The 25,284-nt window shown below is 42.1% G+C and overlaps 1 protein-coding gene across 5 annotated transcripts in view; it reads right to left on the bottom strand.

Moving 5' to 3' along the window:
* The window catches only part of fid (fire dancer), a 227,176-nt gene that overhangs the window by 34,517 nt on the left and 167,375 nt on the right, over positions 1 to 25,284 (bottom strand). For 3 of the 5 annotated variants that reach the window (XM_071658267.1, XM_071658269.1, XM_071658265.1), the window contains exon 7: positions 10,434 to 10,599. In XM_071658267.1, coding sequence (XP_071514368.1) covers positions 10,434 to 10,599 — 166 coding nt within the window. The remainder of the gene's footprint in view (positions 1 to 10,433; positions 10,600 to 25,284) is intronic. The other 2 variants (XM_071658268.1, XM_071658270.1) reach the window with 1 other exon arrangement.

A 25,284-nucleotide genomic window follows, 5' to 3' on the forward strand; every position in this document is an offset into this window, starting at 1 on the left:
TACGTCCACACACGCAAATATACATACCTACACAGCTTTCCATGGTTTACCCCAGACGCTTCACATGCCTTGATTCAATCCACTGACAGCACGTCAACCCCGGTATACCACATCGCTCCAATTCACTCTATTCCTTGCCCTCCTTTCACCCTCCTGCATGTTCAGGCCCCGATCACACAAAATCTTTTTCACTCCATCTTTCCGCCTCCAATTTGGTCTCCCTCTTCTCCTCGTTCCCTCCACCTCCGACACATATATCCTCTTGGTCAATCTTTCCTCACTCATTCTCTCCATGTGACCAAACCATTTCAAAACACCCTCTTCTGCTCTCTCAACCACGCTCTTTTTATTTACACACATCTCTCTTACCCTTACGTTACTTACTCGATCAAACCACCTCACACCACACATTGTCCTCAAACATCTCATTTCCAGCACATCCATCCTCCAGCGCACAACTCTATCCATAGTCCACGCCTCGCAACCATACAACATTGTTGGAACCACTATATCTTCAAACATACCCATTTTTGCTTTCCGAGATAATGTTCTCCACTTCCACACATTCTTCAAGGCTCCCAGAATTTTCGCCCCCTCCCCCACCCTATGATCCACTTCCGCTTCCATGTTTCCATCCGCTGCCAGATCCACTCCCAGATATCTAAAACACTTCACTTCCTCCAGTTTTTCTCCATTCAAACTCACCTCCCAATTGACTTGACCCTCAACCCTACTGTACCTAATAACCTTGCTCTTATTCACATTTACTCTTAACTTTCTTCTTTCACACACTTTACCAAACTCAGTCACCAGCTTCTGCAGTTTCTCACATGAATCAGCCACCAGCGCTGTATCATCAGCGAACAACAACTGACTCACTTCCCAAGCTCTCTCATCCCCAACAGACTTTGTCGCTGTCTCCCGCGTTTGCGAGGTAGCGCAAGGAAACAGATGAAAGAAATGGCCCAACCCACCCCCATACACATGTATATACATACATCCACACACACAAATATACATACCTACACAGCTTTCCATGGTTTACCCCAGACACTTCACATGCCCTGATTCAATCCACTGACAGCACGTCAACCCCGGTATACCACATCGATCCAATTCACTCTATTCCTTGCCCTCCTTTCACCCTCCTGCATGTTCAGGCCCTGATCACACAAAATCTTTTTCACTCCATCTTTCCGCCTCCAATTTGGTCTCCCACTTCTCCTCGTTCCCTCCACCTCCGACACATATATCCTCTTGGTCAATCTTTCCTCACTCATTCTCTCCATGTGCCCAAACCATTTCAAAACACCCTCTTCTGCTCTCTCAACCACGCTCTTTTTATTTCCACACATCTCTCTTACCCTTACGTTACTTACTCGATCAAACCACCTCACACCACACATTGTCCTCAAAAATCTCATTTCCAGCACATCCATCCTCCTGCGCACAACTCTATCCATAGTCCACGCCTCGCAACCATACAACATTGTTGGAACCACTATTCCTTCAAACATACCCATTTTTGCTTTCCGAGATAATGTTCTCGACTTCCACACAATCTTCAAGGCCCCCAGGATTTTCGCCCCCTCCCCCACCCTATGATCCACTTCCGCTTCCATGGTTCCATCCGCTGCCAGATCCACTCCCAGATATCTAAAACACTTTACTTCCTCCAGTTTATCTCCATTCAAACTTACTTCCCAATTGACTTGACCCTCAACCCTACTGTACCTAATAACCTTGCTCTTATTCACATTTACTCTCAACTTTCTTCTTTCATCCACTTTACCAAACTCAGTCACCAGCTTCTGCAGTTTCTCACATGAATCAGTCACCAGCGCTGTATCATCAGTGAACAACAACTGACTCACTTCCCAAGCTTTCTCATCCACAACAGACTTCATAATTGCCCCTCTTTCCAAAATTCTTGCATTCACCTCCCTAACAACCCCATCCATAAACAAATTAAACAACCATGGAGACATCACACACCCCTGCCGCAAACCTACATTCACTGAGAACCAATCACTTTCCTCTCTTCCTACACGTACACATGCCTTACATCCTCGATAAAAACTTTTCACGGCTTCTAACAACTTTCCTCCCACACCATATATTCTTAATACCTTCCACAGAGCATCTCTATCAACTCTATCATATGCCTTCTCCAGATCCATAAATGCTACATACAAATCCATTTGCTTTTCTAAGTATTTCCACATATATTCTTCAAAGCAAACACCTGATCCACACATCCTCTACCACTTCTGAAACCACACTGCTCTTCCCCAATCTGATGCTCTGTACATGCCTTCACCCTCTCAATCAATACCCTCCCATATAATTTCCCAGGAATACTCAACAAACTTATACCTCTGTAATTTGAGCACTCACTCTTATCCCCTTTGCCTTTGTACAATGGCACTATGCACGCATTCCGCCAATCCTCAGACACCTCACCATGAGTCATACATACATTAAATAACCTTACCAACCAGTCAATAATACAGTCACCCCCTTTTTTAATAGATTCCACTGCAATACTATCCAAACCTGCTGCCTTGCCGGCTTTCATCTTCCGCAAAGCTTTTACTACCTCTTCTCTGTTTACCAAATCATTTTCCCTAACCCTCTCACTTTGCACACCACCTCGACCAAAACACCCTATATCTGCCACTCTATAATCAAACACATCTATAATCACTCTATCATCACTCCATCTCCTTCTCACATCACCACTACTTGTTATCACCTCCCCATTTGCACCCTTCACTGAAGTTCCCATTTGCTCCCTTGTCTTACGCACTTTATTTACCTCCTTCAGAACATCTTTTTATTCTCCCTAAAATTTAATGATACTTTCTCACCCCAACTCTCATTTGCCCTCTTTTTCACCTCTTGCACCTTTCTCTTGACCTGTCTCTTTTTTTTATATATCTCCCACTCAATTGCATTTTTTCCCTGCAAAAATCATCCAAATGCCTCTCTCTTCTCTTTCACTAATAATCTTACTTCTTCATCCCACCACTCACTACCCTTTCTAATCAACCCATCTCCCACTCTTCTCATGCCACAAGCATCTTTTGCGCAATCCATCACTGATTCCCTAAATACATCCCATTCCTCCCCCACTCCCCTTACTTCCATTGTTCTCACCTTTTTCCATTCTGTACTCAGTCTCTCCTGGTACTTCCTCACGCAAGTCTGCTTCCCAAGCTCACTTACTCTCACCATCCTCTTCACCCCAACATTCACTCTTCTTTTCTGAAAACCCATACAAATCTTCACCTTAGCCTCCACAAGATAATGATCAGACATCCCTCCAGTTGCACCTCTCAGCACATTAACATCCAAAAGTCTCTCTTTTTCGCGCGCCTGTCAATTAACACGTAATCCAATAACGCTCTCTGGCCATCTCTCCTACTTACATACGTATACTTATGTATATCTCGCTTTTTAAACCAGGTATTCCCAATCACCAGTCCTTTTTCAGCACATAAATCTATAAGCTCTTCACCATTTCCATTTACAACACTGAATACCCCATGTACACCAATTATTCCCTCAACTGCCACATTACTCACCTTTGCATTCAAATCACCCATCACTATAACCCGGTCTCGTGCATCAAAACCACTAACACACTCAATATATATATATGTAAATATATATATAAATGTTTGCTTTGAAGAATGTACGTGAGAAATACTTAGAAATGCAGATGGATTTGTATGTAGCATTTATGGATCTGGAGAAGGCATATGATAGAGTTGATAGAGATGCTCTGTGGAAGGTATTAAGAATATATGGTGTGGGAGGCAAGTTGTTAGAAGCAGTGAAAAGTTTTTATCGAGGATGTAAGGCATGTGTACGTGTAGAAAGAGAGGAAAGTGATTGGTTCTCAGTGAATGTAGGTTTGCGGCAGGGTTGTGTGATGTCTCCATGGTTGTTTAATTTGTTTATGGATGGGGTTGTTAGGGAGGTGAATGCAAGAGTTTTGGAAAGAGGGGCAAGTATGAAGTCTGTTGGGGATGAGAGAGCTTGGGAAGTGAGTCAGTTGTTGTTCGCTGATGATACAGCGCTGGTGGCTGATTCATGTGAGAAACTGCAGAAGCTGGTGACTGAGTTTGGTAAAGTGTGTGAAAGAAGAAAGTTAAGAGTAAATGTGAATAAGAGCAAGGTTATTAGGTACAGTAGGGTTGAGGGTCAAGTCAATTGGGAGGTAAGTTTGAATGGAGAAAAACTGGAGGAAGTAAAGTGTTTTAGATATCTGGGAGTGGATCTGGCAGCAGATGGAACCATGGAAGCGGAAGTGGATCATAGGGTGGGGGAGGGGGCGAAAATTCTGGGAGCCTTGAAGAATGTGTGGAAGTCGAGAACATTATCTCGGAAAGCAAAAATGGGCATGTTTGAAGGAATAGTGGTTCCAACAATGTTGTATGGTTGCGAGGCGTGGGCTATGGATAGAGTTGTGCACAGGAGGATGGATGTGCTGGAAATGAGATGTTTGAGGACAATGTGTGGTGTGAGGTGGTTTGATCGAGTAAGTAACGTAAGGGTAAGAGAGATGTGTGGAAATAAAAAGAGCGTGGTTGAGAGAGCAGAAGAGGGTGTTTTGAAATGGTATGGGCACATGGAGAGAATGAGTGAGGAAAGATTGACCAAGAGGATATATGTGTCGGAGGTGGAGGGAACGAGAAGTGGGAGACCAAATTGGAGGTGGAAAGATGGAGTGAAAAAGATTTTGTGTGATTGGGGCCTGAACATGCAGGAGGGTGAAAGGAGGGCAAGGAATAGAGTGAATTGGATCGATGTGGTATACCGGGGTTGACGTGCTGTCAGTGGATTGAATCAGGGCATGTGAAGCGTCTGGGGTAAACCATGGAAAGCTGTGTAGGTATGTATATTTGCATGTGTGGACGTATGTATATACATGTGTATGGGGGTGGGTTGGGCCATCTCTTTCGTCTGTTTCCTTGTGCTACCTCGCAAACGTGGGAGACAGCGGCAAAAAAAAAATATATATATATATATATATATATATATATATATATATATATATATATATATATATATAGATATACATATATACATATATATATATATATATATATATATATATATATTGGTATACATGGGGTGTTCAGTGTTGTAAATGGAAATGGTGAAGAGCTTGTAGATTTATGTGCTGAAAAAGGACTGATGATTGGGAATACCTGGTTTAAAAAGCGAGATATACATAAGTATACTTATATAAGTAGGAGAGATGGCCAGAGAGCGTTATTGGATTACGTGTTAATTGACAGGCGCGCAAAAGAGAGACTTTTGGATGTTAATGTGCTGAGAGGTGCAACTGGAGGGATGTCTGATCATTATCTTGTGGAGGCTAAGGTGAAGATTTGTATGGGTTTTCAGAAAAGAAGAGTGAATGTTGGGATGAAGAGGGTGGTGAGAGTAAGTGAGCTTGGGAAGGAGACTTGTGTGAGGAAGTACCAGGAGAGACTGAGTACAGAATGGAAAAAGGAATGGAAGTAAGGGGAGTGGGGGAGGAATGGGATGTATTTAGGGAATCAGTGATGGATTGCGCAAAAGATGCTTGTGGCATGAGAAGAGTGGGAGGTGGGTTGATTAGAAAGGGTAGTGAGTGGTGGGATGAAGAAGTAAGATTATTAGTGAAAGAGAAGAGAGAGGCATTTGGACGATTTTTGCAGGGAAAAAATGCAATTGAGTGGGAAACGTATAAAAGAAAGAGACAGGAGGTCAAGAGAAAGGTGCAAGAGGTGAAAAAAAGGGCAAATGAGAGTTGGGGTGAGAGAGTATCATTAAATTTTAGGGAGAATAAAAAGATGTTCTGGAAGGAGGTAAATAAAGTGCGTAAGACAAGGGAGCAAATGGGAACTTCAGTGAAGGGCGCAAATGGGGAGGTGATAACAAGTAGTGGTGATGTGAGGAGATGGAGTGAGTATTTTGAAGGTTTGTTGAATGTGTTTGATGATAGAGTGGCAGATATAGGGCGTTTTGGTCGAGGTGGTGTGCAAAGTGAGAGGGTTAGGGAAAAGGATTTCGTAAACAGAGAAGAGGTACTAAAAGCTTTGCGGAAGATGAAAGCCGGCAAGGCAGCAGGTTTGGATGGTATTGCAGTGGAATTTATTAAAAAAGGGGGTGACTGTATTGTTGACTGGTTGGTAAGGTTATTTAATGTATGTATGACTCATGGTGAGGTGCCTGAGGATTGGCGGAATGCGTGCATAGTGCCATTGTACAAAGGCAAAGGGGATAAGAGTGAGTGCTCAAATTACAGAGGTATAAGTTTGTTGAGTATTCCTGGTAAATTATATGGGAGGGTATTGATTGAGAGGGTGAAGGCATGTACAGAGCATCAGATTGGGGAAGAGCAGTGCGGTTTCAGAAGTGGTAGAGGATGTGTGGATCAGGTGTTTGCTTTGAAGAATGTATGTGAGAAATACTTAGAAAAGCAAATGGATTTGTATGTAGCATTTATGGATCTGGAGAAGGCATATGATAGAGTTGATAGAGATACTCTGTGGAAGGTATTAAGAATATATGGTGTGGAAGGAAAGTTGTTAGAAGCAGTGAAAAGTTTTTATCGAGGATGTAAGGCATGTGTACGTGTAGGAAGAGAGGAAAGTGATTGGTTCTCAGTGAATGTAGGTTTGCGGCAGGGGTGTGTGATGTCTCCATGGTTGTTTAATTTGTTTAAGGATGGGGTTGTTAGGGAGGTAAATGCAAGAGTACTGGAAAGAGGGGCAAGTATGAAGTCTGTTGAGGATGAGAGAGCTTGGGAAGTGAGTCAGTTGTTGTTCGCTGATGATACAGCGCTGGTGGCTGATTCATGTGAGAAACTGCAGAAGCTGGTGACTGAGTTTGGTAAAGTGTGTGGAAGAAGAAAGTTAAGAGTAAATGTGAATAAGAGCAAGGTTATTAGGTACAGTAGGGTTGAGGGTCAAGTCAATTGGGAGGTGAGTTTGAATGGAGAAAAACTGGAGGAAGTGAAGTGTTTTAGATATCTGGGAGTGGATCTGTCAGCGGATGGAACCATGGAAGCGGAAGTGGATCATAGGGTGGGGGAGGGGGCGAAAATTTTGGGAGCCTTGAAAAATGTGTGGAAGTCGAGAACATTATCTCGGAAAGCAAAAATGGGTATGTTTGAAGGAATAGTGGTTCCAACAATGTTGTATGGTTGCGAGGCGTGGGCTATGGATAGAGTTGTGCGCAGGAGGATGGATGTGCTGGAAATGAGATGTTTGAGGACAATGTGTGGTGTGAGGTGGTTTGATCGAGTAAGTAACGTAAGGGTAAGAGAGATGTGTGGAAATAAAAAGAGCGTGGTTGAGAGAGCAGAAGAGGGTGTTTTGAAATGGTTTGGGCACATGGAGAGAATGAGTGAGGAAAGATTGACCAAGAGGATATATGTGTCGGAGGTGGAGGGAACGAGGAGAAGAGGGAGACCAAATTGGAGGTGGAAAGATGGAGTGAAAAAGATTTTGTGTGATCGGGGCCTGAACATGCAGGAGGGTGAAAGGAGGGCAAGGAATAGAGTGAATTGGAGCGATGTGGTATACAGGGGTTGACGTGCTGTCAGTGGATTGAATCAAGGCATGTGAAGCGTCTGGGGTAAACCATGGAAAGCTGTGTAGGTATGTATATTTGCGTGTGTGGACGTGTGTATGTACGTGTGTATGGGGGTTGGGCCATTTCTTTCGTCTGTTTCCTTGCGCTACCTCGCAAACGCGGGAGACAGCGACAAAGTATTAAAAAAAAAAAAAAAAAAAAAAAAAAAAAAATATATTATATATATATATATATATATATATATATATATATCTTTTTTACTTTATCGCTGTCTCCCGCGTTTGTGAGGTAGAGCAAGGAAACAGACAAAAGAATGGCCCAACCCAACCACATACTCATGTATATACATACTTGTCCACACACGCAAATATACATACCTATACATCTCAACGTATACACATATATACACACACAGAAATTCATATATACAAGTACATAATTCATACTGGCTGCCTTTATTCATTCCCATCGCCACCCCACCACGCATGAAATAACAACCCCTTCCCCCCCGCATGTGCACAAGGTAACGCTAGGAAAAGACAACAAAGGCCACATTCGTTCACACTCAGTCTCTAGTTGTCATGTAATAATGCACCGAAACCACACCTCCCTTTCCACATCAAGGCCCCACAGAACTTTCCATGGTTTACCCCAGACGCTTCTCATGCCCTGGTTCAATCCATTGACAGCACATCGACCCCCCCCCCCTTTCATCTCAACCTTTGATAGTTCAATGTGTTTTATCAAAATGATTCACTGAAATTCATAAATAGGCCAACGAGATATCAACAACAACTGTTGCAGCAGAATGGATCTAGGAAGCATTCGTTTATCAAGGCATATCTTAAGGAATTCCTTTTGTAACCAGCTTGTAGGCCTTGATAAACAATATGGAGTGAGCACCACCTGTAATATGATATGCATATGTAGGTCTTGAAAGACTATTATATGTGTTTAATGATACACTGGCAGATATAGGGTGTTTGTTTGGGGTGGTATGCAAAGTGAGAGAGGACAAGGAGAGTGGTTTGGTGAAGAAAGAAGAGGTGCAGTGAACGCCCTGCATAAGATGAAATGTGGCAAGGTAGCTCGAGTAAATGGTATTGCAGTTGAATTTAAAGAGTGACTGTGTTGGTGAGGATTAGCATAATGAATTGTATAGTGCCATTGTAAAAAGGCAAGGAGGATAAAGGTGAGTAAATCTGGTAAGTTGTATGGTAGGGTACCGATGGAGAGGGTGAAGGCATGTAAAATGCATCAAATATATATATATATATATATATATATATATATATATATATATATATATATATATATATATATTTTTTTTTTTTTTCATACTATTCGCTATTTCCCGCGATAGCGAGGTAGCGTTAAGAACAGAGGACTGGGCCTTTGAGGGAATATCCTCACCTGGACCTCTCCTCTGTTCCTTCTTTTGGAAAAAAAAAAAAAAAAAAAAAAAAAAAAAAAACGAGAGGGGAGGATTTCCAGCCCCCCGCTCCCTTCCCTTTTAGTCGCCTTCTACGACACGCAGGGAATACGTGGGAAGTATTCTTTCTCCTCTATCCCCAGGGAATAAATATGTATATATATATATATATATATATATATATATATATATATATATATATATATATATATATATATGTGTGTGTGTGTGTGTGTGTAAATGAGTGGATGGGCCATTCTTTGTCTGTTACTTGGAGCTACCTTACTGACATGGGAAACAGCAATTATGTATAATAATAATAATATGTATTTCATACTCCCACACATATACATGTATATACGAGCAGTTAAAAACTATATATATGCAATCATCCCCTCCCATTTTAATTTTTCCAAAAGAAGGAAAAGAGAAGGGGCCAAGTGAGGATATTCCCTCTAAGGCTCAGTCCTTTGTTCTTAACACTACCTCGCTAATGCGGGAAATGGCAAATATGTATGAAAAAAGAAAATATATATGTGTGTGTGTGTGTGTGTGTGTGTGTGTGTGTGTGTGTGTGTATGTAAATGAGTAGATGGGTCGTTCTTCGTCTGTTTCCTGGTGCTACCTTATTAACGGGGGAAACAGCAATCAAGTATAATTAATAAATATTCTAATACATATATTTTACACCCAACAGATTTAAGTATTCAAACAATTACTACCTTATAAGCTTAAATCTCACCAAGGTATGTAAGATATTGATACTGTACCACATTTTGACCAAGATATTAAACACTAATAATCTAGACTGTGTTGTGCTAACTCTAAACATTCACTGTTCCACGTGCTATCTTTAGAAAGACTTACTAAGCCTTATACATTCACAAGGTATTGTACTACATTTCCATAGTTGTTAATATTCAGTGTATTCAACTATACGAGTGCTATGTTTTCAATTCCTAGAATGCTATTTCTTTTGTTTTATAGACTATGCTGAAGCATCAATCATATATCTAGAAAAAAGGTGCACTTGCATCTAGAACCTACAAACATGCAGTGCAGGAGGAAGTAAACTTACAGCAGATGTTTTGTTTGTCATCTAGTTTATAGAAAAAAATTAAATTTCAGCTAATATGAAAAATGACTGTAAAGATGTAAAACTATCAAAATTCCCATGAGTTAGACTGATAAAAGTGAAGTGTAAATGAAAGCTTGGGGCCATCAGCTAATATGTGTGCTTCTTATCTGTGAACATCTGAAAATCTACAGGTGTTTACAGTAAAATCAGTCATGACTAATTACAAGATGGCCCCAACCTTTATCAATAACTGGAGAGAAAAAAGGAGAATGGAAGTGTAGATATAAACACAGAGGAACAAACACTGCTCTATCCGCCTCAATCAACCTGCTGGCTATTGTCGGAGGCTACCTGTAGGGCCCGTCGCACGAAGCTGTAGCAAGACTCGTTGGGGCTACTGAGGTCAGAGGAACTTTGGGAGGAGGATGCCGCACCCACGGGGTCTATGGCGCGGGACCGTGTGCGTCGCCGGCCATTTTTGCGGCTCCCATACCTGCAAGAAGATCAAGGAGGTGAGTACATGTGGCTCTTGTACCTGTAGAATGATCTGAAGGCGAATTTGTACGGTTTTCATTCCTACAGGCAGGTCATGTGATGATTACATGTAACTCCTACACTTGAAGAAGGGTTTGGAGGTTCATGTGTGAGGCTGTGACACCTGTAAAGCAGTCAGATGAATATGTGTGGTTTCCATTTCTACAGGAGAGTCCACAAGTGACATTCTGTGATTGCCATAGTTGCACAGGGGTTAGGTGAATGTGTGTGGCTGCCATACTTGCAAAGGTGTACAGAGGTGAATAAGTAGCTGCCATAACTGTATGATAGTCAGAATGTGAGTGTCTGCCATACCTGCAAAACAGTCAGAATGTGAAAGTATGTGGTTACTATACCTCAAGGATGGTCAGGAAGTGAGTTTGAGTGGCTCCAATTCCTGAAGGAGAGTCAGGGTATGAATGTGTGTGGCTCTCATACCTGTAGAAGGGTCAAGAGGTGAGAATGTGAGGCAGTGATACCTGCAAGGTAGACAGATGAATGTGTGTGGATTCCATTTCTACAGGTGGGCCCACAGGTAACAATTATAAGTGGTTGTCACACTAGCGGTGGTGTGTAGAGGTGAGCACTACTGAACCAGTGGGACAATCAAAATGTGTAAGTGTACTTTTCTGTAATTACCCATTTGTTCTGTATGGGGAGGGAGTTCTACACTCAAGGGGGACCATCTCTTCTACTATCACATGACTTTTTGAATTCTATATACTATGCACAATCACACTTTCCTTATCCAATTTATTCCAATCATCTGCCACTCTTATACTGTACTATTAAAGTACTTTTGTATGTATTTTCTAATAAGTTTCTTGCTTAATTTCACGTTATGTTCTCTGGTTAGTCTATCCCTGCATCTTTTGAAGGCCTGTTCACCAGTAACCTCATTAAATTAATTTTAAAAACTGAAAAAGTTGTGATCAGGTCATTCCTTGTTCTCTCTCCCATTATAGACATGTCATACATAAGGCTTCTAGCATTTCTCTATAATCTCTCTTAATTCTGGCAGCATCTTTACTTCCTTCCTCAAGACCATCTCTGGTATCATTTATGCCTCTTTAAGTGTATTAACCAAATTTGAAAAATATATTCTAATTTTGGACTAACGTAGGGGGTGAATATTTTGAATATTTCCATTTCCATAGACTAGTAGCTACAGTTGTCATACTGTGATGGCTATTAGCTCTCCAACCCACTCCCCACTGCTCTCCTCTGACAATCCCTCAGATCAATGTCATCATCCCCTATCCTACTTTCTCTTTTCTTCCTTGAGTTTACTACAATGTTGTTAACTGTCCTCAGTTAGATTTGTTGACAGGATCTTTCTGACCTGCTTGAGGATATATTCTGTTTTTCCCGGCTGTGGCTTTTGAAAATCTAACTTTGTGTGTATAATTACCTATTTGTACTGCATGGAGAGGAAGTTTTACACTTGTGGGGCTCTATCTCTTCAACATTCTCTTAAATCTATGTATGCTGTCTGCATCAACCATATCCTCAGGCACTATGTTTCATTCATTTACCCCTTTCATCCTATTAATGGCCATTCATTTACCACTCTCATCCTATTAATGGATTTCTTTACATCTTTCTTAGCCTTGTTTTTTATTTAATTTCATGTTATGTCCTCTGTCCACATCAACTATCTCTTCTGAAAACTTAAAAGGTTGTGATCAGGTCACCCCTCACTACTCTCTTCCAAGATGGGTAAATCTAAAGCCTTCAACCTTTCCCTGTAACTTAGCTCTCTTAATTCTGGTGCCCTCCTCTGGACTGTCTCTATGAGCTCTTTGTGTTTCTTAAAATGCACTGACCAAACCTGAGAAGCAAATTCTAATTTTGGCCTTCTGTAGGATATGAACAGTTTGCTATACATTTCCTAATCCATATACTTAAAAGCTATTCTGATATTTGCCAAAACCAGTGTGTCCTTAAATATTCTCCTATTATGAGACTCTGGCAACAGGTTAGGGAAGATGTAACTCCCAAGGCCTTCTCACTCAGAATCATGAGGCTTATTTCCTGCTCGGAAGTAATCACATTGAGGCCATCTTTCGTTTTGTCTCATCTTCATCACTATATGATTGCTCGGGCTGAATTTCATCAACCATGTTTCAGGCCAATTCTCCTTGTAAACTGATGCAATTCTCCATCTTTTCATTTTCCTCACAATCTGTACATCATCTCCAAACATATTCAGGCAGGAATATATACCTTCAAGCAAGTCAATAACAAAGATCACGAAGAGTAATGATCCCTGTGGCACTCTGCTAGTCACCTCAACACATTTGGAATAGGTTCTCTAATATGAATCCTTTGCTCTCTCCCAATGAGATAATCTTCTATCCTGCCAGGTGACCCATCCTATTAATCAGCTTCCCATGGGGTACAAGGTCAAATTCTTTCTGGCTGTTCAGATACAGACAATCCTCCCAGTCTTCCCTTTTGTCAAAGAGAGATAACTCCTTCACAGAACTCTTAAGAGGTTAGTTACACATGACCTCCTTTCCCTAAATCCATGATGTCTCTCACTTAATTTCTCCTCCATAGAAAGTCATGCACTTACTTTCTAATAAATTTCTTCAAGAACCTTCCACATCACACTCATTAGTGAGACTGGTCTGCAGTTCAATACCTGCTCCTGCTCTCTTTTCTTATATAAAGGTAAGATGTCTCCGCTTTTCCATACCCCTGACATCCTGAGCAATAATTCATATAGAGTATCTTCAGCACACATGGTGAAATTTCATCAGGACCATGTGCCTTGTAAAGGACAAGTCCTTCTAGTATTTTTTTACACCCTTTTCTAGATATCTCAATGACTTCCAAAACCTCCTCCCCATTCCATCTCAATGGTGTTAGGGCTAATCTCTGCCTCCTTGAAAACACTTCTGACTTAGCTACTCAGTTCCTCATATATCCTTACATTACCCACTAAAATTATCCCTTCTGAATCCCTTAAGTGTGTGTGTGTGTGTGTGTCTTTAGCTATACAGTTTACAGGATGGTCCAGGAGAAGGTGAGTGTCTGTAATGTACATACATATTAACATAAAGAACAGGGATCAAGAGCAGGGTGTGTGGATGTTATGTCTGTTTATAAGTTAGATGTGCATAGGTAAAAGAAGGGTCAGGTGAGTGTAACACACGCACACACATACACCTGGTATATTCTTATCATTATCATTACAGTATATGTAACCCCAAGATTCCTTTTATGGGACTCCAGCATTTTTTAACTGTGTTACACATGAGAAGAGGGTATGATGGGCTCCTTTGCAGAAGAGAGGTCTCTGACATCATTGAACTCTCTCTGTTTGCTGCAAAAGACAGAGCCTAATTGAAGGGAACTTCTTGCCCATGGTGTTACCAATTACAGTGAGCATCCACAAAAAAACATGTATACATTACTACTTAATTCCTGCCTCAAGAGTCCCTTCTATCTTTAAGGGGCCCATAGTGCTCAGAAAGCCAGCCACATCAACAAGGAATTACTAAAGATTGTAATTTCATTTTTCCTCATGGTTATCAGCACATATATTACACATGACAGCTAGAGACTGTGAATGAATGTGGCCTTTTTTGTCTGTTTTCCTGGTGCCAACTCGCTGAAGTGGGGGGCAGCAGTGCTGTGTCCTGTGAGGCATGGTGGCACCAGGAATGGACTGAAGGCAAGCAAGTATGAATAGGTACATGTATATATATGTATATGTTTGTATGTGTATGTATATGTATGTATATGTGTATATATTGATATGTATATGTATAAGTCTGTATATGTACATGTATGAGCGATATATATATATATATATATATATATATATATATATATATATATATATATATATATATATATATATATTTTTTTTGCCGCTGTCTCCCGCGTTTGCGAGGTAGCGCAAGGAAACAGACGAAAGAAATGGCCCAACCCACCCCCATACACATGTATATACATACGTCCACACACGCAAATATACATACCTACACAGCTTTCCATGGTTTACCCCAGACGCTTCACATGCCTTGATTCAATCCACTGACAGCACATCAACCCTGGTATACCACATCACTCCAATTCACTCTATTCCTTACCCTCCTTTCGCCCTCCTGCATGTTCAGGCCCCGATCACACAAAATCTTTTTCACTCCATCTTTCCACCTCCAATTTGGTCTCCCTCTTCTCGTTCCCTCCACCTCCGACACATACATTCTCTTGGTCAATCTTTCCTCACTCATTCTCTCCATGTGCCCAAACCATTTCAAAACACCCTCTTCTGCTCTCTCAACCATGCTCTTTTTATTTCCACACATCTCTCTTACCCTTATGTTACTTACTCGATCAAACCACCTCACACCACACATTGTCCTCAAACATCTCATTTCCAGCACATCCATCCTCCTGCGCACAACTCTATCCATAGTCCACGCCTCGCAACCATACAACATTGTTGGAACCACTATTCCTTCAAACATACCCATTTTTGCTTTCCGAGATAATGTTCTCGACTTCCACACATTCTTCAAGGCTCCCAGAATTTTCGCCCCCTCCCCTACCCTATGATCCACTTCCGCTTCCATGGTTCCATCCGCTGCCAGATCTACTCCCAGATATCTAAAACACTTCACTTCCTCCAGTTTTTCTCCATTCAAACTCACCTCCCAATTGACTTGACCCTCAACCCTACTGTACCTAATAACCTTGCTCTTATTCACATTTACTCTTAACTTTCTTCTTTCACACACTTTACCAAACTCAGTCACCAGCTTCTGCAGTTTCTCACATGAATCAGCCACCAGCGCTGTATCATCAGCGAACAACAACTGACTCACTTCCCAAGCTCTATATATATATATATATATATATATATATATATATATATATATATATATATTTTTTTTGCTTTGTCGCCGTCTCCCGCGCTTGCGAGGTAGCACAAGGAAACAGACGAAAGAAATGGCCCAACCCACCCCCATACACATGTATATACATACGTCCACACACGCAAATATACATACCTACACAGCTTTCCATGGTTTACCCTAGACGCTTCACATGCCTTGATTCAATCCACTGACAGCACGTCAACCCCGGTATACCACATCGCTCCAATTCACTCTATTCCTTGCCCTCCTTTCACCCTCCTGCATGTTCAGGCCCCGATCACACAAAATCTTTTTCACTCCATCTTTCCACCTCCAATTTGGTCTCCCTCATCTCCTCGTTCCCTCCACCTCCGACACATATATCCTCTTGGTCAATCTTTCCTCACTCATTCTCTCCATGTGACCAAACCATTTCAAAACACCCTCTTCTGCTCTCTCAACCACGCTCTTTTTATTTACACACATCTCTCTTACCCTTACGTTACTTACTCGATCAAACCACCTCACACCACACATTGTCCTCAAACATCTCATTTCCAGCACATCCATCCTCCTGCGCACAACTCTATCCATAGTCCACGCCTCGCAACCATACAACATTGTTGGAACCACTATTCCTTCAAACATACCCATTTTTGCTTTCCAAGATAATGTTCTCGACTTCCACACATTCTTCAAGGCTCCCAGAATTTTCGCCCCCTCCCCCACCCTATGATCCACTTCCGCTTCCATGTTTCCATCCGCTGCCAGATCCACTCCCAGATATCTAAAACACTTCACTTCCTCCAGTTTTTCTCCATTCAAACTCACCTCCCAATTGACTTGACCCTCAACCCTACTGTACCTAATAACCTTGCTCTTATTCACATTTACTCTTAACTTTCTTCTTTCACACACTTTACCAAACTCAGTCACCAGCTTCTGCAGTTTCTCACATGAATCAGCCACCAGCGCATGAGAAGAGTGGGAGGTGGGTTGATTAGAAAGGGTAGTGAGTGGTGGGATGAAGAAGTAAGAGTATTAGTGAAAGAGAAGAGAGAGGCATTTGGACGATTTTTGCAGGGAAAAAATGAAATTGAGTGGGAGACGTATAAAAGAAAGAGACAGGAGGTCAAGAGAAAGGTGCAAGAGGTGAAAAAAAGGGCAAATGAGAGTTGGGGTGAGAGAGTATCATTAAATTTTAGGGAGAATAAAAAGATGTTCTGGAAGGAGGTAAATAAAGTGCGTAAGACAAGGGAGCAAATGGGAACTTCAGTGAAGGGCGCAAATGGGGAGGTGATAACAAGTAGCGGTGATGTGAGAAGGAGATGGAGTGAGTATTTTGAAGGTTTGTTGAATGTGTTTGATGATAGAGTGGCAGATATAGGGTGTTTTGGTCGAGGTGGTGTGCAAAGTGCAAGGGTTAGGGAAAATGATTTGGTAAACAGAGAAGAGGTAGTAAAAGCTTTGCGGAAGATGAAAGCCGGCAAGGCAGCAGGTTTGGATGGTATTGCAGTGGAATTTATTAAAAAAGGGGGTGACTGTATTGTTGACTGGTTGGTAAGGTTATTTAATGTATGTATGACTCATGGTGAGGTGCCTGAGGATTGGCGGAATGCGTGCATAGTGCCATTGTACAAAGGCAAAGGGGATAAGAGTGAGTGCTCAAATTACAGAGGTATAAGTTTGTTGAGTATTCCTGGCAAATTGTATGGGAGGGTATTGATTGAGAGGGTGAAGGCATGTACAGAGCATCAGATTGGGGACGAGCAGTGTGGTTTCAGAAGTGGTAGAGGATGTGTGGATCAGGTGTTTGCTTTGAAGAATGTATGTGAGAAATACTTAGAAAAGCAAATGGATTTGTATGTAGCATTTATGGATCTGGAGAAGGCATATGATAGAGTTGATAGAGATGCTCTGTGGAAGGTATTAAGAATATATGGTGTGGGAGGCAAGTTGTTAGAAGCAGTGAAAAGTTTTTATCGAGGATGTAAGGCATGTGTACGTGTAGGAAGAGAGGAAAGTGATTGGTTCTCAGTGAATGTAGGTTTGCGGCAGGGGTGTGTGATGTCTCCATGGTTGTTTAATTTGTTTATGGATGGGGTTGTTAGGGAGGTGAATGCAAGAGTTTTGGAAAGAGGGGCAAGGATGAAGTCTGTTGGGGATGAGAGAGCTTGGGATAGATATATATATACATATATATATATATATATATATATATATATATATATATATATATATATATATATATATATTTTTTTTTTTTATACTTTGTCGCTGTCTCCCGCGTTTGCGAGGTAGCGCAAGGAAACAGATGAAAGAAATGGCCCAACTCCCCCCCATACACATGTATATACATACGTCCACACACGCAAATATACATACCTACACAGCTTTCCATGGTTTACCCCAGACGCTTCACATGCCTTGATTCAATCCACTGACAGCACGTCAACCCCGGTATACCACATCGCTCCAATTCACTCTATTCCTTGCCCTCCTTTCACCCTCCTGCATGTTCAGGCCCCGATCACACAAAATCTTTTTCCCTCCATCTTTCCACCTCCAATTTGGTCTCCCTCTTCTCCTCGTTCCCTCCACCTCCGACACATATATCCTCTTGGTCAATCTTTCCTCACTCGTTCTCTCCATGTGCCCAAACCACTTCAAAACACCCTCTTCTGCTCTCTCAACCACGCTCTTTTTATTTCCACACATCTCTCTTACCCTTACGTTACTCACTCGATCAAACCACCTCACACCACACATTGTCCTCAAACATCTCATTTCCAGCACATCCATCCTCCTGCGCACAACTCTATCCATAGCCCACGCCTCGCAACCATACAACATTGTTGGAACCACTTTTCCTTCAAACATACCCATTTTTGCTTTCCGAGATAATGTTCTCGACTTCCACACATTCTTCAAGGCCCCCAGAATTTTCGCCCCCTCCCCCACCCTATGATCCACTTCCGCTTCCATGGTTCCATCCGCTGCCAGATCCACTCCCAGATATCTAAAATACTTCACTTCCTCCAGTTTTTCTCCATTCAAACTCACCTCCCAATTGACTTGACCCTCAACCCTACTGTACCTAATAACCTTGCTCTTATTCACATTTACTCTTAACTTTCTTCTTTTACACACTTTACCAAACTCAGTCACCAGCTTCTGCAGTTTCTCACATGAATCAGCCACCAGCGCTGTATCATCAGCGAACAACAACTGACTCACTTCCCAAGCTCTCTCATCCCCAACAGACTTCATACTTGCCCCTCTTTCCAAAACTCTTTTTCTTTTAAACTATTTGCCATTTCCCGCGTTAGCGAGGTAGCGTTAAGAACAGAGGACTGGGCCTTTTTTGGAATATCCTCACCTGGCCCCCTCTGTTCCTTCTTTCGGAAAATTAAAAAAAAAAAAAAAACGAGAGGGGAGGATTTCCAGCCCCCCGCTCCCTCCCCTTTTAGTCGCCTTCTACGACACGCAGGGAATACGTGGGAAGTATTCTTAATCCCCTATCTCCTATATATATATATATGTTATCCCTGGGGATAGGGGAGAAAGAATACTTCCCACGTATTCTCTGCGTGTCGTAAAAGGCGACTAAAAGGGGAGGGAGCGGGGGGTTGGAATTCCTCCCCTCTCATGATTTTCCAAAGGAAGGAACAGAGAAGGGGGCCAAGTGGGGATTTCCCTAGAAGGCTCAGTCCTCTGTTCCTAAAGCTACCTCGCTAACGCGGGAAATGGCAAATAGTATGAAAAGAAAAAAAAAAGTATATATATGTGTATATGACCAGATGGGTTGATCTTTGTCTGTTTCCTGGCGCCACCTTGCTGATGTAGGAAATAGCAATCCAGTATAATAAATATACATATTTGTTGAACATGTTTGATGAGAGAGTGGTTGATATAGAATGTTTTGGCCGAGGTGGTGCGCAAAGTGAGAGGGTTAGGGAAAATGATTTGGTAAACAGAGAAGAGGTAATAAAAGCTTTGCGGAAGATGAAAGCCAGCAAGGCAGCAGGTTTGGATGGTATTGCAGTGGAATTTATTAAAAAAGGGGGTGACTATTGTTGACTGGTTGGTAAGGTTATTCAATGTACGTATGATTCATGGTGAGGTGCCTGAGGATTGGCGGAATGCGTGCATAGTGCCATTGTACAAAGGCAAAGGGGATAAGAGTGAGTGCTCAAATTACAGAGGTATAAGTTTGTTGAGTATTCCTGGGAAATTATATGGGAGGGTATTGATTGAGAGGGTGAAGGCATGTACAGAGCATCAGATTAGGGAAGAACAGTGTGGTTTCAGAAGTGGTAGAGGATGTGTGGATCAGGTGTTTGCTTTGAAGAATGTATGTGAGAAATACTTAAAAAAGCAAATGGATTTGTATGTAGCATTTATGGATCTGGAGAAGGCATATGATAGAGTTGATAGAGATGCTCTGTGGAAGGTATTAAGAATATATGGTGTGGGAGGCAAGTTGTTAGAAGCGGTGAAAAGTTTTTATCGAGGATGTAAGGCATGTGTACGTGTAGGAAGAGAGGAAAGTGATTGGTTCTCAGTGAATGTAGGTTTGCGGCAGGGGTGTGTGATGTCTCCATGGTTGTTTAATTTGTTTATGGATGGGGTTGTTAGGGAGGTGAATGCAAGAGTTTTGGAAAGAGGCGCAAGTATGTAGTCTGTTGTGGATGAGAGAGCTTGGGAAGTGAGTCAGTTGTTGTTCGCTGATGATACAGCACTGGTGACTGATTTATGTGAGAAACTGCAGAAGCTGGTGACTGAGTTTGGTAAAGTGTGTGAAAGAAGAAAGTTGAAAGTAAATGTGAATAAGAGCAAGGTTATTAGGTACAGTAGGGTTGAGGGTCAAGTCAATTGGGAGGTAAGTTTGAATGGAGAAAAACTGGAGGAAGTGAAGTGTTTTGGATATTTGGGAGTGGATTTGGCAGCGGGTGGAACCATGGAAGCAGAAGTGAATCATAGGGTGGGGGAGGGGGCAAAAATTCTGGGAGCCTTGAAGAATGTGTGGAAGTCAAGAACATTATCTCGGAAAGCAAAAATGGGTATGTTTGAAGGAATAGTGGTTCCAATGATGTTGTATGGTTGTGAGGCATGGGCTATGGATGGAGGAGGGTGGATGTGTTGGAAATGACAAGTTTGAGGACAATATGTGGTGTGAGATGGTTTGATCAAGTAAGTAATAATAGGGTAAGAGAGTTGAGTGGTAATAAAAAGAGTGTGGTTGAGAGAGCAGAAGAGGGTGTTTTGAAATGGTTTGGTCACATGGAGAGAATGAGTGAGGAAAGATTGACCAAGAGGATATATGTGTTACAGGTGGAGGGAATGAGGAGAAGTGGGAGACCAAATTGGAGGTGGAAAGATGAAGTGAAAAAGATTTTGAGTGATTGGGGCCTGAACATGCAGGAGGGTGAAAGGTGTGCATGGAACAGAGTGAATTGGAACGATGTGGTATACCAGGGTCGACGTGCTGTCAATGGATTGAACCAGGGCATGTGAAGCGTCTGAGGTAAACCATGGAAAGTTCTGTGGGGCCTGGATGTGGAAAGGGAGCTGTGGTTTCGGTGCATTATTACATGACAGCTAGAGACTGAGTGTGAATGAATGGGGCCTTTGTTGTCTTTTCCTAGCGCTACCTTGCACACGTGAGGGGGGAGGGGGTTGTTATTCCATGTGTGGCAAGGTGGCAATGGGAGTGAATAAAGGCAGACTGTATGAATTATGTACATGTGTATATATGCATATGTCTGTGTATATATATGTATACATTGAGATGTATAGGTATGTATATTTGCATGTGGACGTGTATGTTTATACATGTGTATGTGGGTGGGTTGGGCCATTCTTTCGTCTGTTTCCTTGCACTACCTCGCTAACGCGGGAGACAGCAACAAAGCAAAATAAATAAATATTTTCATACCTGATCGCCATTTTTCACGTCAGCAAGATAGAGCCCAGAACAGATGAACAAAGCTCACATTAATCTCTAGCTTTCATGTGTAATGCATCAAAACCACCGACTTTTCCAGGGTTTACCCCACATGCTTCACTTGCCCTGGTTCAATCCATCAACAGCACGTCCATTCCTGTATATCACATCATGTCAATTCACTCTATCCCATGCATGCCTTTCACCCTCCAACATGTTCAGACCCTGATAGCTCAAAATCTTTTTCACTCCATCCTTCTATCTCCAATTTGGTCTCCCAGTTTTCCTTGTTCCCTCCACTTCTGAGAGATATTTCCTCTTTGTCAAACTTTCCTCATTCATTCTTTCCAATTGGCAAAACCATTTTAACACATCCTCCTCAGGTCTCTCAACCACTCATTATTAACCATACTTCTCTCTTATCCTTTGATCACTTACTCGATCAACCCACCTCACACCACATACTTTCTCAAACATTTCATTTCCAACACACCCACCTTCCACGTGGTCTTATCTATATTACTAATTCTTTTTTTTTTTTTTTTTTTTTTTTGCTTTGTCGGTCTCCCGCGTTTGCGAGGTAGCGCAAGGAAACAGACGAAAGAAATGGCCCAACCCACCCCCATACACATGTATATACATACGTCCACACACGCAAATATACATACCTACACAGCTTTCCATGGTTTACCCCAGATGCTTCACATGCCCTGATTCAATCCACTGACAGCACGTCAACCCCGGTAAACCACATCGATCCAATTCACTCTATTCCTTGCCCTCGTTTCACCCTCCTGCATGTTCAGGCCCCGATCACACAAAATCTTTTTCACTCCATCTTTCCACCTCCAATTTGGTCTCCCACTTCTCCTCGTTCCCTCCACCTCCGACACATATATCCTCTTGGTCAATCTTTCCTCACTCATTCTCTCCATGTGCCCAAACCATTTCAAAACACCCTCTTCTGCTCTCTCAACCACGCTCTTTTTATTTCCACACATCTCTCTTACCCTTACGTTACTTACTCGATCAAACCACCTCACACCACACATTGTCCTCAAACATCTCATTTCCAGCACATCCATCCTCCTGCGCACAACTCTATCCACAGCCCACACCTCGCAACCATACAACATTGTTGGAACCACTATTCCTTCAAACATACCCATTTTTGCTTTCCGAGATAATGTTCTCGACTTCCACACATTCTCCAAGGCTCCCAGAATTTTCGCCCCCTCCCCCACCCTATGATCCACTTCCGCTTCCATGGTTCCATCCGCTGCCAGATCTACTCCCAGATATCTAAAACACTTTACTTCCTCCAGTTTTTCTCCATTCAAACTTACCTCCCAATTGACTTGACCCTCAACCCTACTGTACCTAATTACCTTGCTCTTATTCACATTTACTCTTAACTTTCTTCTTTTACACACTTTACCAAACTCAGTCACCAGCTTCTGCAGTTTCTCACATGAATCAGCCACCAGCGCTGTATCATCAGCGAACAACAACTGACTCACTTCCCAAGCTCTCTCATCCCCAACAGACTTCATACTTGCCCCTCTTTCCAAAACTCTTGCATTCACCTTCCTAACAACCCCATCCATAAACAAATTAAACAACCATGGAGACATCACACAACCCTGCCGCAAACCTACATTCACTGAGAACCAATCACTTTCCTCTCTTCCTACATGTACACATGCCTTACATCCTCGATAAAAACTTTTCACTGCTTCTAACAACTTGCCTCCCACACCATATATTCTTAATACCTTCCACAGAGCATCTCTATCAACTCTATCATATGCCTTCTCCAGATCCATAAATGCTACATACAAATCCATTTGCTTTTCTAAGTGTTTCTCACATACATTCTTCAAAGCAAACACCTGATCCACACATCCTCTACCACTTCTGAAACCACACTGCTCTTCCCCAATCTGATGCTCTGTACATGCCTTCACCCTCTCAATCAACACCCTCCCATATAATTTCCCAGGAATACTCAACAAACTTATACCTCTGTAATTTGAGCACTCACTCTTATCCCCTTTGCCTTTGTACAATGGCACTATGCACGCATTCCGCCAATCCTCAGGCACCTCACCATGAGTAATACATACATTAAATAACCTTACCAACCAGTCAATAATACAGTCACCCCCTTTTTTAATAAATTCCACTGAAATACCATCCAAACCTGCTGCCTTGCTGGCTTTCATCTTCCGCAAAGCTTTTACTACCTCTTCTCTGTTTACCAAATCATTTTCCCTAACCCTCTCACTTTGCACACCACCTCGACCAAAACACCCTATATCTGCCACTCTATCATCAAACACATTCAACAAACCTTCAAAATACTCACTCCATCTCCTTCTCACATCACCACTACTTGTTATCACCTCCCCATTTGCGCCCTTCACTGAAGTTCCCATTTGCTCCCTTGTCTTACGCACTTTATGTACCTCCTTCCAGAACATCTTTTTATTCTCCCTAAAATTTAATGATACTCTTCACCCCAACTCTCATTTGCCCTCTTTTTCACCTCTTGCACCTTTCTCTTGACCTCCTGTCTCTTTCTTTTATACATCTCCCACTCACTTGCATTTTTTCCCTGCAAAAATCATCCAAATGCCTCTCTCTTCTCTTTCACTAATAATCTTACTTCTTCATCCCACCACTCACTACCCTTTCTAATCAACCCACCTCCCACTCTTCTCATGCCACAAGCATCTTTTGCACAATCCATCACTGATTCCCTACATACATCCCATTCCTCCCCCACTCCCCTTACTTCCATTGTTCTCACCTTTTTCCATTCTGTACTCAGTCTCTCCTGGTACTTCCTCACACAAGTCTCCTTCCCAAGCTCACTTACTCTCACCATCCTCTTCACCCCAACATTCACTCTTCTTTTCTGAAAACCCATACAAACCTTCACCTTAGCCTCCACAAGATAATGATCAGACATCCCTCCAGTTGCACCTCTCAGCACATTAACATCCAAAAGTCTCTCTTTCGCGCGCCTGTCAATTAACACGTAATCCAATAATGCTCTCTGGCCATCTCTCCTACTTACATACATATACTTATGTATATCTCGCTTTTTAAACCAGGTATTCCCAATCACCAGTCCTTTTTCAGCACATAAATCTACAAGCTCTTCACCATTTCCATTTACAACACTGAACACCCCATGTATACCAATTATTCCCTCAACTGCCACATTACTCACCTTTGCATTCAAATCACCCATCACTATAACCCGGTCTCGTGCATCAAAACCACTAACACACTCATTCAGCTGCTCCCAAAACACTTGCCTTTCATGATCTTTCTTCTCATGCCCAGGTGCATATGCACCAATAATCACCCATCTCTCTCCATCAACTTTCAGTTTTACCCATATTAATCGAGAATTTACTTTCTTACATTCTATCACATACTCCCACAACTCCTGTTTCAGGAGTACTGCTACTCCTTCCCTTGCTCTTGTCCTCTCACTAACCCCTGACTTTACTCCCAAGACATTCCCAAACCACTCTTCCCCTTTACCCTTTAGCTTCGTTTCACTCAGAGCCAAAACATCCAGGTTCCTTTCCTCAAACATACTACCTATCTCTCCTTTTTTCACATCTTGGTTACATCCACACACATTTAGACACCCCAGTCTGAGCCTTCGAGGAGGATGAGCACTCCCCGCGTGACTCCTTCTTCTGTTTCCCATCTTAGAAAGTTAAAAAAATACTAGGAGGGGAGGATTTCTGGCCCCCCGCTCCCGTCCCCTCTAGTCGCCTTCTACGACACGCGAGGAATATTA

Source organism: Panulirus ornatus, chromosome 66 (assembly GCF_036320965.1).
Source record: "Panulirus ornatus isolate Po-2019 chromosome 66, ASM3632096v1, whole genome shotgun sequence".
NCBI classification, from domain to species: Eukaryota; Metazoa; Arthropoda; class Malacostraca; order Decapoda; family Palinuridae; genus Panulirus; species Panulirus ornatus.